Source organism: Danio aesculapii, chromosome 14 (assembly GCF_903798145.1).
Source record: "Danio aesculapii chromosome 14, fDanAes4.1, whole genome shotgun sequence".
Lineage (NCBI taxonomy): Eukaryota > Metazoa > Chordata > Actinopteri > Cypriniformes > Danionidae > Danio > Danio aesculapii.
Window position 1 is genome coordinate 28,800,250 of NC_079448.1, and position 15,827 is coordinate 28,816,076.

Consider the following 15,827-nt stretch of genomic DNA (forward strand, 5'->3'; position numbering starts at 1 on the left):
CAATTCATAATTACTGAGTTTTTGAAAATGCCCTTCTCTGTGGCATTTATTAAAGAAAAGTAATCAAAATGCGCAGCTCTACTACAGTCCCTAAGGTAGCTGGAGTTTTTGAACAGTATTGTGGACTGGTTAAATGTCAGCCACAGATTTGTTCCGTGAAGGACAGCAAAATAAAGGGTTTAGATTGTTTGCTGTGAGTCAGAGGGATTATTTAGATGCAGCACAATAGCTTGTAATCTACTGGTCTGCGGGGAGAGCAGCTCGGAATTTACATTATCAAGGCTCTGTGAAGAGACCAGATCCTCACAAAGTCATGTGCATCCAGAAGAATAAATATATAAATAAAAACACTGAAGTTTGTGCAAATGGTAATCTGCCCCTTTGGAAAACTCTGGCTTTCAATCCACTTATTTACGGAGGTTTAGCGCTAATGGTTTCAATTTTAGCTCTGACAAGTGTGAAGGAAGATATACATGGAATCGCTTATGTCCAGCAGAGAGTAAAATAAGTATTTTTTTTATTAGTTCCACACAATGTATAATTCATGCATATAATAATTCACAATTGTGCATACAGACGCCACAAATTAAACCCCAAATAGCATACAAGGGGGTATATGCACACAGACTTTTAATTTCAGTCAGCCAGCCCCAGGGCTTCCGGTGAATTATCCCATACAAAATTGCTGCGTTTGAGATCTGATTTCTTTAAAAAACAGCGATCTTCCCTGCCTGATAGATATACGATATAAAGTGGGTCTCAGACCAAACAAGAAGCACTGCATTAAATTCTATTTTTCTGAGCCATGTCTTTAAAATATGGAAATTAATTTTCCCCCAGTATTTTCAATGGAGTTTTTGCGCTAGCCTGCTGATGATGATGACGGCACCTGCGTTTTAACGATCTTTCATCTCTTCTTACGCTTTAACGACCAAATGTCTATTCAACTGATTATATTTGAATTACATTACAACATTGATGCTGTAAAAGGAACCTTATTAAATTGAAAATAGTCACATTAAGCTTTCACCGGAAGGCTTTCACGATTGGCTGAAAAACACTAGCTGTGCAAAGCTGTGCAAATGCTGTATTTACCCTTTAACTACAGGGAGCAAGGGGGTACAAGAAGGGAACAATGCACCACTTTAATTTACAACCCACAAATGCTGTATTTACCCTTTAACTACAGGGAAAAAGGGAGGGGGGAGTTGGGAACAATGCTACACTTTAATTTACAACCCGCAAATGCTGTATTTACCCTTTAACTACAGGGAACAAGAGGGAACAAGGTGGGAACAATGCTTCACTGAAATTTACAACTTGCAAATGTTGTATTTACCCTTTAGCTACATGGAACAAGGTGGGAACAAATACTGTATTTACTCTTTAACTACAAGGAACAAGGAGGGAAGAAGCTGGGCTTCAACGCACAAGTGTATATTTGAACAGTAAGAACAGAGAAAACTACTGCAGCAGTTTTAATTGATTGAAGGCCAAATTACACACTACATTTTTCTATAGAAACATCAGCTATATATTCACTGAAATGCAACAGTTGCCCCCCCCTCCCACTTTGCTAACAGCAGTAAAGATGCTAGCCTGTTTTAATCTGCATTGAACCCTGACGGTAGGCCTATATCATGCAAAGTTAGCCTATTTGTTGATAGTGATGTTGAGACATTGCTTACCGTGATGAGATCAAAGAGTAAACTTTCGTAAGGTAAGTAGTGTATGGAAATATATTTTTATATTGAATTGAAGATTTAAAATACATACAGTATACAATAAGGTTTTATAATTCCACAGGTTGTAAACCTTTTATTCATTAAACACCCCATATAAAACCCAAGCACTGAGGGTACTATTATTAATGTACTTACGCAAGTGTTTGCAGGTTGCATTAGGTTGTCACTACCCTTGCATAATTCTTTATATGTATACAATACTTAAAGAAAAGTACACCGTAAATTCAATATACTTATGCGGTTCTTTGCGTTTTGAATATCTTATTGTTACCCCCTTATTACCCAAACATTATGATTTGTTCCTTTGCAATTTATAGAAAATACACCATAAATTCAATATACTTAAGCAGTACTTTGCATGTTGCTTATCTGGTTGTTACCCCCTTATTACCCAAACATTACAGTTTGTTCCCTTATACCTACACTTACGTTCTTTATACTTATACTATACGTACAGAAAAGTACACCGTTATTTCACTGTACTTACGCGGTACTTTGCGGGTTGTAAAAGAAAGCGTTACCCAAAATTCATATTTGAAAGCCTGTTTAGTTTTCATGGTTGTCAATTGTTGGAGATCCATTAGCTCTGTATGTTTAACTGACACATAACCATTGCCATGCACAGATTTCAGCAATATGTACACAAATAATTCAGTAGCTCATACAACAAATGAAAACATACACAAGAGTCCAAAACAACATTTATTGTACAAACCAATGAAAGGAAATTATAGAAGATTGGACCAACTGATTGTAAGCATTATGAGTTATATATATTTTCTCTTTGTTGTTTTTGACCAAACAGCTATTAGAGCTGTAAGGACACTGCAGTTTGAAATGCACGTCCGTGACTCATGCTTTGCAGAAACACATTTTCTCCAACATGACCTGTCAGTCAGCAGAACTCTGTAGAGTCTCAGAACTGATAGGTCAGTTGAAGGAAAAATAAAAGATAAAGTCACAGGTGGACACAGCAGGTTGTGCAGGTAGTAGTTTAGTTCTCCCTATCACCCGGGTAGATCAAATAGTCCCATCAAACTGTCAGAAGCCCAAATCGCAGAGTCCCAGCTCAACTGCAGTCTTCCTCTGTCCCACAGGTTGGCTTTGAGCAGTTTCTCTAGGATGAGCTCCAACTGCTCAGATGAGTTTTTCCAGGCCACAAACCATGCGGAACAGACCTTCCGAAAGATGGAAACCTATCTTCAGCACAAGCAACTGTGTGATGTACTTTTGATAGCTGGAGATCACAAGATCCCTGCACACAGGTGAGTATTCCCCAAATCAAGCCATCTTACCTGAAAAAAAAATCTTACTTTCAGTAAAAAAACAGACAGATGAACAGGACAGAAGTGAACACTGCTGAAAATGTAGTGCACTTTTACTCTAGTAATCAATTGAAATCAATCTTCATTCTTAGACTAATTCAAACGATTAGTATAGCTACTTAACACATCAAAACATATGTTTGAAAGGAGACTCATCAATCATTTAATCAATTATCTTTTCAAGCATGAAAACAAAGACTATAGAATACACAAGACATGTCACTCGCATAGTTCTGAATGGGGAAAAGTGTAACGGTCAATATGGTAAATGAAACCCCGCCTACTAGTATTTACTACTAGTAGCCAATCATCAATCACTATTGGCTGACGTTTCTCCAGGGGAGAAGCTCAGACCAGAAGTGTGCTTTTACAACAGTTTTTGTGGACAACAAACATGCTGAAATCACAGTGAATACTTGCTTCACAGACAAGAAATATATCCACATTATGCTTGAAATCTCTATTAAATTAACCAACTACACATGAACACAGAAGCTGGTTTTGTAATATGTACGAAACGAACGCGAGGTACAGTCCGTCCTGTCAAATGCACATCACATGGCTGCAACTACTCAAACTCTCACAAACTTGTAAACAAAGAGTCACTTTCATTTCTGGAGGAGATTCACCATCAAGAGAGCGTCGTGAATTACTTCAGAAGACCAGCACGATCTGATGAAGCATTATTTAGAGGATGATAATGTGTAACACGGCCATAAATGAGGTTGGTCTCGTGATCTCATTCCTTTTGAGTGTGCATGCTCTTTAACTCGAGCAACCCGAAAAAATACAGATTTTGTTTGATTCAAACATTTAGAAACTAAACTTATGAGAGGGTTGTTGTTTAATTTGAATGGTAATTCCAAATGTAATCTTAAGCTTGGCAAGCAGTTTTGGAGAATTTGATGTTTTCCCACAGACAGAATGCCTGAGCATACTGCCCAAAAGGCGTTTCAAAGATGGCCACCAAGTGAAATGACTTGTCTTAAAGGGACTTTGATGAAAAGCAGTCATTCGTTGTATTAAATCAGATGATTAATAAGCCACGACAACATGTTTTAGTTTTACTTTTAAAATATGGGTCACATTGCAACTTTATTAATTTATTTTTTGTTAAATGTGATTTAACTTGTTGTTTTAAGTCAGTTTAATATAATGCAAGTTGTTTGCAACTATTAGGAGGCAAATAATGCGTTTTCAGTGATTTTTTTGCTGAATCCCTTTACCTCCCCATCACCTCTATTGTATTACATTGTCATCGCAGAACTGTTTAGGAAGATATTCTTGAACCATTCGTTTTTTTTAAGCTTGGGTATATTGTTTAAATTTAGAAATAAGTTTAACTGCATGGGTTTGAAACAACTTAAAAGACATCAAGATTGTTTACTATTCATTTGCAGGTGTACATGGGCAAGCAAACTGATGAAATGCTCTTAGTTAACTTTGCATGTGCTGCCTTAACAGACCCAAAAAGTATGCTTTTATCTATGGAACACAAAAAATGAATTTTCATGGTGTTCATGAAATAAACATGAGTTTTCATTATTCAGTAAGGCTGCACAAGAAACATAAAAGTGTTTCATGTGATTCATGAGCTGCATTCTTATATTGTCTTCTGAAGTAATATGTTAACTTTGTGAATAGTACAAAACAGTTTATCATTTACACATCCAATTTTGTTTCAGGCCCTTAAGGAGTCTATTCATCTTCCTAACAAAATATAGCCTCAGTGGCTTCTTGTGCATCAAGCAAACTTAATTGCTTCATCAGATTGTGTCGGTTCGGATGTCTTGGATAAATCTGCTCAATTTTTACATTTGTATAAAATGTTATGGATGAATGGACTTTCAATTTAAGAAAAAAAAAAGTTTTAGCAAAATGACTGAAAGTCTTGGTTCTGGAAGTGTTTTTTCTTATAGAATTTAAAATTACATAAATAAATTATAATAAAGTGTTGCAAACCATTAATCAACCAGCTAAATGGTGAATCACAACATTATAAACATTTGTTTATAATATAGAAGTATTTAAATTCAGACAAAAAGGTACAAGACAGTGTATCAAATGGCTTTAAGAGAAAATAAAAGAAGAGAAATAAGAGATATATCTGCACTAGTGTGAAGGATTGCACGACACACTTAATTTAGAGGGGTAGTTCACTCGAAAATTTAAATTCTGTCATCATTCACTCATCCTTGATTTTTCCAAACCTGTTTGAGTTTCTTCATTCTGTTGAAAAAAGATATTTTGAAGAATATTGACAGCCAGTACCCTTTGGATTCCATAGTATTTATTTTCCCACTATGGGTGTCAATGACTATGGGTTACCAACATTCTTGAATATAGAAACTGAAAAAAGTTTTTAGGACCTCTTCTGGGTGAATAAATGGTGATTATGTTTTCATTTTTGGTGAAATACTCCTTTAAAAACAACTTATAAATAAATAATAATAAATTTAATAAAAATAAATATAAAAAAAATATTTAAAGTTCCTGGATGTGTTGATAGAAATTTACGTAATGTTTATACCAAAATTAAAAATATTTATTTGAGAGTGTAGTGTGACGGATTCACTTACATTTAGGCCTCTTCGTGATAGTGCGATGAGGCTAAAGATCTGTTTTGTCATGCTTTGTTGTGACTCTTTGATTGGTGGCATTTCACATCATGGGTTTGCTTGGATTCCACTGTTTAATACAAATAATCTGAAATGCCAACAGATGGGTTGGAATGTTAATGCCTAGAATAGGTTTAACAACAGCATACAATACATATTATCAGCTTCTGAGCTGCAAGTCTATCTGTAGAGGTTTCTCAGTTACTGTTAAAAATCAATTTCTCTGTGGAGAAAATGAATGGTGTGTGCACTTGTGAAACCCCACTGTTGGACTTTATACTTCTTTCAGCAAGGTGTAAAAAAGTGCTAGAGTCTGAATCTCACACAAAGCTGTAGTATACCTCCAAAAAATGGAAATGTAGCACACATGATTTATTAATTTTATTAAATTTCATAGAAATTAATTCTTTTAAAGCTTTCTGCAAAGTATTATGTGTTAAGGGATAGTGAAAATGAAAAATTACTCACCATTTCCTTATCTTTAATTGGTTCTAGAGTTTATTTCTTCTGTTAAACACAAAGGAAGAAATTGTGAAGAAAGCTGAAAACCACTGACTTATATAATAGGAAAAATACAATGATAGTCGATGGTTACAGGTTTCCTGCTTTCTTCAGAATATCTTATTTTGTGTTTAACAGAAGAAAGAAAATCATAAATGTTTGGAACCAAGTAAAAGATGATAAAATGAGGACAGAATTTTCAGAATGTTCAAAAACATGTTCAATTTGTGTTCTAAGAACAAATATGCAAATTACAGCACCAAGAAGTATCAAATCTCTGCTGCATGCTCCATTTCAATCTACTGAGCATGTTGAACTTTCTTCAAGGACTCTAAAACAGTGTTTATTTAGAGAAATCTCTCGGCCGCTGAGTGTTTTGATGCTATTCTGCTGGAAAATTCTCTGTAGCCAAAGCTCAGCTGTGTGTCCCAGTTTGACACAGAGCTCAATCAACATCACCCCAGAGCTGCATGAAACAACCTGGTGAAAATAGCTGCTAAAACCGCACTGAGATCAATCTTTTTGTAGGGGAGGAATTTTCTACGAAAACGACTCCCGAGAACTTGTTTGACTACATCATAAAGTATGCAGTCACACATATAAACAATTTGCGCAATTATTTGCAGACTTGTCCTGAGTGCAGTTTCAGACTACTTTGCTGCCATGTTCACCAATGATGTGAGGGAGGCCAAACAAGAGGAAATTAAAATGGAGGGTGTTGATCCTGAGGCGCTGAGAGCACTGGTTCATTTTGCATATACTGGTGAGTAGCTACATTCCATTTGCGGACTTTTAATATGCAGTACAGAGCTAAAGTGTAACAAATGTTCCCCTTTGTGTTTCATTGATGCCAGTGGCCAAAACAAATTTACAAGCCTAAACTAACTGTTTAACATTCTTTAGTCTATACAGGCTAAACATAGTATTTCATTCCAAGAACAAATCTGAAAAGTTTCTTGCCTATTTTGCTCTTTTCTCTGCATTTTCAGGAGTCCTGGAGCTAAAAGAGGAGACAATTGAAAGTCTTTTAGCTGCCGCTTGTCTCCTCCAGCTCTCACAAGTTATTCAGGTCTGCTGCAACTTTCTGATGAAACAACTGCACCCGTCCAACTGCCTGGGGATCCGTTCATTTGCTGATGCTCAGGGATGCACGGATCTTTTGAAAGTCGCTCACAACTACACTATGGTAGGACCCGACATACAAAGTAGCTTGGATTGTATACAAGATAAATTATCTGAACGCATTGCTTTGTCCTGACTGCTAAAGTAGTTTTAAACCTTTTACAATTATTAACACAGTAGTGATTCCAACAGTATGATTTAATGGTGCAAATTTCACAGTGAGCATTACTGTAATCTTTGTGTATTTACAGATTAACTATATTAGTATGTCTACAGCATTACACTGGCAGTATTCCCAGCATGCACTCTGGCATGAATAAATTATGTGAATGCACTGTTTTAGTATTCGGTGGATTATGTTGTTGTTGCTATTGTTTTTTTTGCTCTTTTTATAAACTTATTTTGAAATGTCGTTTCAAATTATGCCTTTTAATTTTCAGCATCATTGCCCTTTGTTTTTCAAACTGTTGATGACTAGTTTGGGTATTATTGTTAGTATGTGAATTCGAGTCGTGGTGAAAAATCTGTATAGATTCAGAAATATTCGAAATGCATTGCTAATCCCTTTTAAATAAATTCTGAACTTAGTTTGTAACAGTAGATGGCGCCATATTCTTTACAAACAGCAGTACTCTGCTTGCATCTAATTCCTCATAAATACCACCAAAACCTAAAATGATCATTAATAAAAATAGGAAATGTGCAGCTGTAAGTATTTGGTGGCTAATTTTACTGTGGCGACCCCTGAAAAAGCAGGGAATAAGTCAAAGGAAAGTGAGAGAGAGAAAATTAGGCAGCGCTGTATGTTGGACTGAACTAGTGGTTCATATATATATATATATATATATATATATATATATATATATATATATATATATATATATATATATATATATATATATATATATATATATAAATATAAATAAATATCTCTGTATCTGCATGTTCTGAATCCTGAATGTCTGGGACACTTCACAGCATCTTGTCAGAAAGACTAGTGTGCTTTTTTTTTTTTTTTTGACAACAGCTACAGTGACGTTTCCCCATAGTTAAAAATGGGGAAATGAAACAGAGACAATGCCAGTGGTGCCAGGTGGAATTATGTAATGTAGCAAATGTTTGTGGGGCTGTTTTGACAGCAAGGTAGTCAGTACAAAACAAGGCACTTTATTAGCTGTTGTTTGTTTACACTCTTGTTTGCAGAAGACAGTAGTAAGGTCCGTTGTCTCTGTTTTATTGTGTACATTGTTGTAGATGGTAAAAAAGACAGGTCAAAATACAACATGTACTGTAACATGTCTATGACATGATGAGAATTTAGAATTCAAAGCCACGTTAATCAACAAAGTGCATATCACAACATATGAAAGCTCACTCCAATCTTCTTACTTGGAGTTTTTAGTCCAAATATCTAAAAATTCTTAAATCAAGAAGCACTGTAAAAATATATTTGTTTTCTGAAAGAATGTCAAAATTAAGTGAGTTTTTCACTTAAAACAAACAAAATGAACAAAGTAAAATAATCTTGTGTTAAAATCATTTTACTTACCGCGTTTGCAGATTATTTAGCATTTTTTTAAAGAAAATTTAAATTTAATTTTGATTTCTGAAAACAAAACATTTTAGAATGTTTAGATACTTAGAATAGAAACGAGACAAAATTCTAAGAAAAGCATTTTTGCAGTGCACTGTGAAGTCTGAACTTGCCTTTACTTGCTTCGTGTCTTTCTAACCCCATATGATTGATCCTTTTCTGTGGAACACAAAGGGAGAAATTTATGGCAGAGATTTTCAAGGCAAGATTTTGAATAAATAACAGAATGGAATGTATTGTATGACTTTGGAGTGCTTGGAACGGAGTGCATGAAACATACTGAATTTTTTATAACCTTTTTCCACTCCAGTGTTCTTTTACTTCTGTTGAATATAGTAAGCCAATCTTCAGTTGTATTTCACTGACCAATCTAAACTCATAAAGGTTTGGAAGAAAACCCATTAGGATTAATAAATGACAGAATTGTTATATTTGGCTGAATTGTAAAATGAATTCTTATTTGTATCAAATTTTTTTCTCTGCATGGTAGAAAAACAGCTTCAAATTGGAGTCACTGACACAGAAAATCCCAAGCATAAAATTTCTCAATGTGACATTTTGTATCTCTGCATGCGGTCAGTTTAAAGGGTTGTGCAGAGCTCTTTGATGTGTGGGAAATATAGCAAAAGCAGCTTTCAGTTGAATAATGCCAATGCATTAAGTATTCTCAGGAGCCCAAGGATCCACAGAACACATTTGCTTGATGGGCATTTCTCTGCCCAAGTGCGGAAACAACTTAGGAAGATAGGCGTTATCTCCTGAAGGACATCTGCACAGGCTGTTTACAAAGGCCTTTCCTGAGCAGAGAGGTTAATCTAATCAGGGGACACAAGCAGGAAAATTTCCTGTTCAATCGCCTCGGTAATGAACCCAGCGTTAACAGAGCTTCCTGGTTTGCTCGCCGTGGTGGTCAGATTAAAAAATGTCTATTTTGATAAGCTTGTTTTTCCTTGTTTCTGTCTCATCCTGGCTCATTCTTTCTAAGAGAAGTAGCAGTTACACGGCTTAATATCTAAGTTCAAAATTCGATGGCCTGTAGCATGCTGGAAGTTTAGGTATTTTCTTTTGAATGTAAAAATTTTACAGTGTCGTTTGCAGTTATAAGAGGGAAAAAAGAAACATTTGCAGAATAAAGCAACTTAGATGAATGACTGACAACACAAACACTGCTCCAGGTCATTTTTCCCCTCATGAATACATTAGTTTTGGCACAACCCATTAAATTCTCACATCCTCCCTTACGATTGAATCCATTTAAGTCTTATGGAGCCTTGTGCCGCTCATGCTAATTTGGCTGCAGGACCTGTAACTTACTGTTCAGTTGAACGCCCTCCCCTAAAAATATGCCCGTGAGAAGCTTTTAAACGAATGTTTGCAGTGAAACAGAATTAATGTATTCAATTAATTGCCAGGGTGCTTGTGATGGTAATTGCGAATAATGAATCTATATCAGTGTCGCCAGAAGAAGTCGAGTTTAAATCTATATCGAGGAGGGGCTGAAAATCAATGCATGGCACTCATTTAATTATGTGTGTCTGAGCTAAGCTTCGAGAGCCCATGCATGGCTTTAGAGAGACGGTGCTGTTTAGATCTGATTAATGATCAATAGGATGTTTACTACCCTTATTTGCAGCAGAATCAATGAGGATTACTTCGGATGCACAAAGGAAACTCTGGAAGTGCCATAAGTAATGAACAAGCTTGTTAGAGAGATTTCCGGCATCTTCTTCTCATGCTGCCAGTTGAACCTTGCAAAACGGTTTTATCAGAGGGCAGACTTGGACGTCCTTGAGGGCTCATCGGAGCAGATCATTATAGCGCTGAGATAAATGTTGAAGAAGATCTGTGTGACTGACCTTTTTTTTTTGCATTACATATTCCATAATGCATCATTCAAAATGATATGTTATATATTTTGTGTCAGTGCTCTCCGCTTGTTAAGTCATGACATATTGAATACTGTTTGCGAATGCTCTCAACAACTATTTATGAACGCTATTCATTAATAGCACAACATTAAAGGAAGCTTTAAAAACTTAAAGTACACACTATTTAGGAAAAATAGATTACTGTACTAGCTGGGCTCACATCATCTTGTAATTATCCTAATTTTGTGTATTATTATAATTTGCAATATTGTATCATAATTTAAACCTTGAAACAGTGACATGTAAACACCAGGTTTAGAAACTACTACATGATATGTAATTACCAAATATAAGTTGATAAGTTTGATATTATTTGACATTTTGCATGCAGTTTGAAGACATGCAGCTAATATCTGATTAATTACATTGCATCACACATATGCGTATGCTAAATAATAAAATCTCCATCTCTCTTGCTCTATTTTTTAAATTTAGGAACACTTTCTCGAGGTCATTCAAAATCAGGAGTTCCTCTTGCTGCCCACAATGGAAATTGTCAAGCTTTTGGCCAGTGATGACATCAATGTTCCAGATGAAGAAACGATTTTCCAAGCCCTGATGATGTGGGTTCGCCATGATGTGCAGCATCGACAGCAGGATCTGGGAGTGTTGTTGGCATATATCCGACTTCCTCTTTTACCACCACAGGTTTGCCAATAACAAGCAAATATAGCCAACAATATATTCATTGATATATTCAATATTCTTTTATGCCAAAGAAAAATTCTTTTAAAGGTGCAGTAGGTGATCTGCCTAAATGCTAACCAGTTAGCGTAATATGTTTGAAACACAATCCCTCCCCTGGGGGGGGGGGGGGGGGGGGGGGGGGGTGTAGGGGGGTCCGTCCCCCTCACTTTTAGAGACAGACCATTAATAAACATGTGAGTAATAATTATATGAACATATGATCTCATACAGCCATCCCCCCACTTTTAAAATGTCCGCTACGCCCCTGATGATACGTATCTAGTACGTTTTCATGTGCAATATTTAATGTATGCAAGGATCGCTGGTCTCACTCTCTCATGCGCTTTGTCCTAAAGTGACTACTGTATAGTGGTTGGCCAGCGGGGTGCGGGAATTACACTTATTACTAAGCCATACATGCTATTTCAGACCAAATATTCAGAGTAGCCTGGTGAACAATATAGGGAGCATGTCACAAGTTGTCATTGTTCAAAAATGAACCACTGTGAATAGAAAACCAACTTCAGCTCAGTAAAGCAGGCTAGGCGGAATAGAGCTTTGTTGTTAAACGAAATGAAAATCTACATTATTGATGCTGTAAAAGGTCCCTTGTGAAACTGAAAATAGTCACATCAATCTTTCTCCGGAAGATTTCAGGCTGAACAACACTTCTGTGCATATAACCAATTCGTAAAACAAGATAATCTAAGTAAGCTTTACGTGACTAAAATAGTTTTAAAACATAACAATACATGTCTTAAAGAAATACTTCAGCCATGGTGTCATCGTCGTGCAAAAGTAACTCCAGTATTGATTCAGGATTTGAAAAAAAAGTTTTGATTCAGCATTTGTTTTCACCGCTGTGACTGTCTCGCGTGGTGCACAGGTACGCGCAAACGGCAGACCTGCGTGAACTGCTGCAGATTTGTTGACAGACAGGATGAACATTTTTTTTTTATCTTATTCCTTACTTAGAATATAAAAATACATACAAATACATTTAGATTATTTACTTTAATGATTACTACTGGAATGGGAAGAGACTTTCAACCAGCACTCCAAAAATGTTTCTGAACACAATCATCTACTGCACCTTTAAGTAAAGATTGTTTCATAAAGACATTTTCCTACTGTAAATGTATTCATTTTTGATTATTTATTTGCATTGCTAAGAACTTAATTTACAGCAGTGGTGGAATGAGTACTGAAAAATCATACTCAAGTAAAAGTACCATTACTTTCCTAAAAATATAGTGCAAGTAGAGTAAAAGTATCTGTTGTAAATATTACTCAAAGTATGAGTAAAAAGTAGACCTTTCAAAAGTACTCATGAGTAGTGAGTATTACGCTGTAAAAAGCTGATGCATTTACATGTAATTTGTGGATGTGTGTAAACGTAACATTCTGTTGTGCGTTTAGTTATTGCCCAGCAGGCACACAACATCATAAGACGTTTATATTAGGTTAGATTTAGGTTGTGATGTCAGGTGACCAAAATTCAAGCCTAGCAAGCATCTAAGGACAATGTTATTTTGATGTCCAATAACGACGTCAAATGACGTTGATATTTGGTTGATTTTAGGTTGTGTTAGAAAGTGACCAAAATCCAACGTCAGCCAACATCTTAAACCAACGTCATATTGATGTCAAATACTGACAATTATTCGTCAGGTATGACAACCAAAATCCAAGGTATGACAGTCGTCATAGTGGTAATGTCCACACAACGTCAAGCTGTAACATGATCAGACGTTTAAATATGGTTGACTTTAGGTTGGACGTTGGACATTTACGTATGGCCTGACATTGGGTTCTGATGTCAACCCAATTTTCATTTCCAAACAAAATGCAATGTCCCCTCGACGTTGGGGTACAATGTCGATCTGATGTCATGTTGACCTCTTGTGCCTGCTGGGTGTTTAAGGCTATTTGGGTCATCATATAGTAAACATCTTCTCATCAGTGAAATGCATCTAAACAGTCTGTGACATTGCGTGTAAAGACGCAATCGTCTTGGACACTTTTACTGCTTCCAAACATTCATTCATTCATTTTCTTTTCAGCTTAATCCCTTTATTAATCTGGGGTCGCCACAGCAGAATGAACCGCCAACTTATCCAGCATATGTTTTACACAGCGGATGCCCTTTCTGCTGCAACCTATCACTGGAAAACACCCATACAAACTCATTCACGATCATACACTACGGACAATTTAGTTTATTCAATTCACCTATAGCGCATGTGTTTGGACTTGTGGGCGAAACCGGAGCACCCGGAGGAAATCTACACAAACACAGGGGGAACATGCAAACTCCACACAAAAAAATGCCAACTGACCCAGCCTGGGCTCAAACCAGCGAATTTCTTGCTGTGAGGCATTCTTGCTACCCACTGCACCACCGTGACACCCTGCTTCCAAACAGTTTGCTGCAAATATAAATCAGCCATGTCTTAAGGTAGTTCATTAAGATGCAATTTACCTTCTATTTGTGATTTGATTGGACCGGAATCACAAGACTGATTTTTCTTATCCCCACAGACAAGAAAAAATTAAGTAGTGACTGCAGGTTGAAGGAAAGTAGTGGAGTAATAGTACCGATACAGCACTAAAAATGGACTCAATGGAAAGTAAAAGTACACATTTTTAAAACTACCAAGTAAATTACAACCTCTGAGAAAAACTACTCAATTACAGTAAATTGAGTATTTGTAATTTGTTACTTTACACCACTGATTTACAGTAGATACCTTTAAAGGAAATTTTCTCCATATTTAGATTTTTTTGAAACTTCCAGATTTTTGAGTAGTTGTATCTCATATTAAAAACATTAACAGAAATCGTATTTATTCAGCTTTCAGATGCTGCATAAAACTCAATTTAAATTTTTTTTTTTACCTGTCCAGGGTCACATATACAGTATTGAAGATAATTTAACAAACAATCTAAAAACATTAATGGGAGAAGTTTTGTTCAAAAACTTGGCAGTAGGCTAACTAAAGCTGGAAATCATCTCTTGTTAGCAATCATCACTTGAATAATATTGATTTATTTAATTTAATTTAGCTTCTTGCGGATCTGGAAAACAATAAGATGTTTTCTGAAGACCTGGAATGTCAGAAGCTCTTGATGGAAGCCATGAAATACCATCTTTTGCCAGAGCGCCGTCCTATGTTACAGAGCCCAAGAACCAAACCACGAAAATCCACTGTTGGATCACTGTATGCTGTTGGAGGGATGGACGCCTCTAAAGGTTCACAATTAATTATTTATTTCTTGATTTTTTTAAAAATATAGCATTATCTCTCATTGCAATAAAAATAGATTTTAAAATAATTTGTTCAGCATAATTCATGCTCATTTTCTATTTCTGTCCCCGGCTTGACACCTATTATCAAAGCATCATGCATTTCTAACTAACAGTAATCTGGTCTTCTGTTGACTTCAGGGTCTACAACAATAGAGAAATATGACCTTCGCACAAACAGATGGATTCAAGTTGGCGTCATGAATGGGCGAAGACTTCAGTTTGGGGTAGCAGTGATCGATAATAAACTCTATGTGGTAGGAGGACGAGATGGGCTCAAGACCTCAAACATGGTGGAGTGCTACAACCCAATCACTAAAGTTTGGTCCACCATGCCTCCAATGTCAACCCACAGACATGGACTAGGTGAGTTCTTTAAATGTTTGACATGTTTGTCTAATCTTATTAAATGGCATATGTATATCAGTATATATCAGTTGGCATTTCTGTGTGGAGTTTGCATGTTCTCTCCATGTTCGCATGGGTTTCCTCTGAGTGCTCCAGTTTCCCCTACAAGTCCAAAAACATGTGGTAGGTGAATTGGGTAAGCTAAATTGTTCATAGTGTATGTGTGTCAATGGGTGTGTATGGATGTTTCCCAGTGATGGGTTGCAGGTGCAAGGGCATCCGCTGCGTAAAAACCATATGTTGAATAAGTTGGCAGTTTATTCCGCTGAGGTGACCCCAGATTAATAAAGGGACTAAGCCAAAGAGAAAATGAATGAATGCTTAATATTAAACAACAGTCCTCATGAGGTAAAATATATTCATAACATTTTAAGCATAATCTTATTTGGTCATTCACAATAATTAATACATGCTAACAGATCAGTAATTTATGAACAAATATGAATGTGTTTTTATTTACCTGATTATGAGAAATATATTTTTAAAAAATGTCAAAATAATTTTCAGCCTTTTATTCATTACTTCATTTGCATAGAAAAAAGTTCCACCAAATAAAAGGTATTTTTGTAAAACATGATCACTAGCCTAGAAT

The 15,827-nt window shown here is 36.0% G+C and overlaps 1 protein-coding gene across 1 annotated transcript in view; it reads left to right on the plus strand.

The window, feature by feature from the left end:
- The window catches only part of klhl4 (kelch-like family member 4), a 52,804-nt gene that overhangs the window by 19,144 nt on the left and 17,833 nt on the right, over window positions 1-15,827 (plus strand). The window contains exons 2-7 of the mRNA XM_056472071.1: window positions 2,843-3,010; window positions 6,816-6,952; window positions 7,179-7,375; window positions 11,269-11,481; window positions 14,587-14,773; window positions 14,969-15,193. Coding sequence (XP_056328046.1) covers window positions 2,843-3,010; window positions 6,816-6,952; window positions 7,179-7,375; window positions 11,269-11,481; window positions 14,587-14,773; window positions 14,969-15,193 — 1,127 coding nt within the window. The remainder of the gene's footprint in view (window positions 1-2,842; window positions 3,011-6,815; window positions 6,953-7,178; window positions 7,376-11,268; window positions 11,482-14,586; window positions 14,774-14,968; window positions 15,194-15,827) is intronic.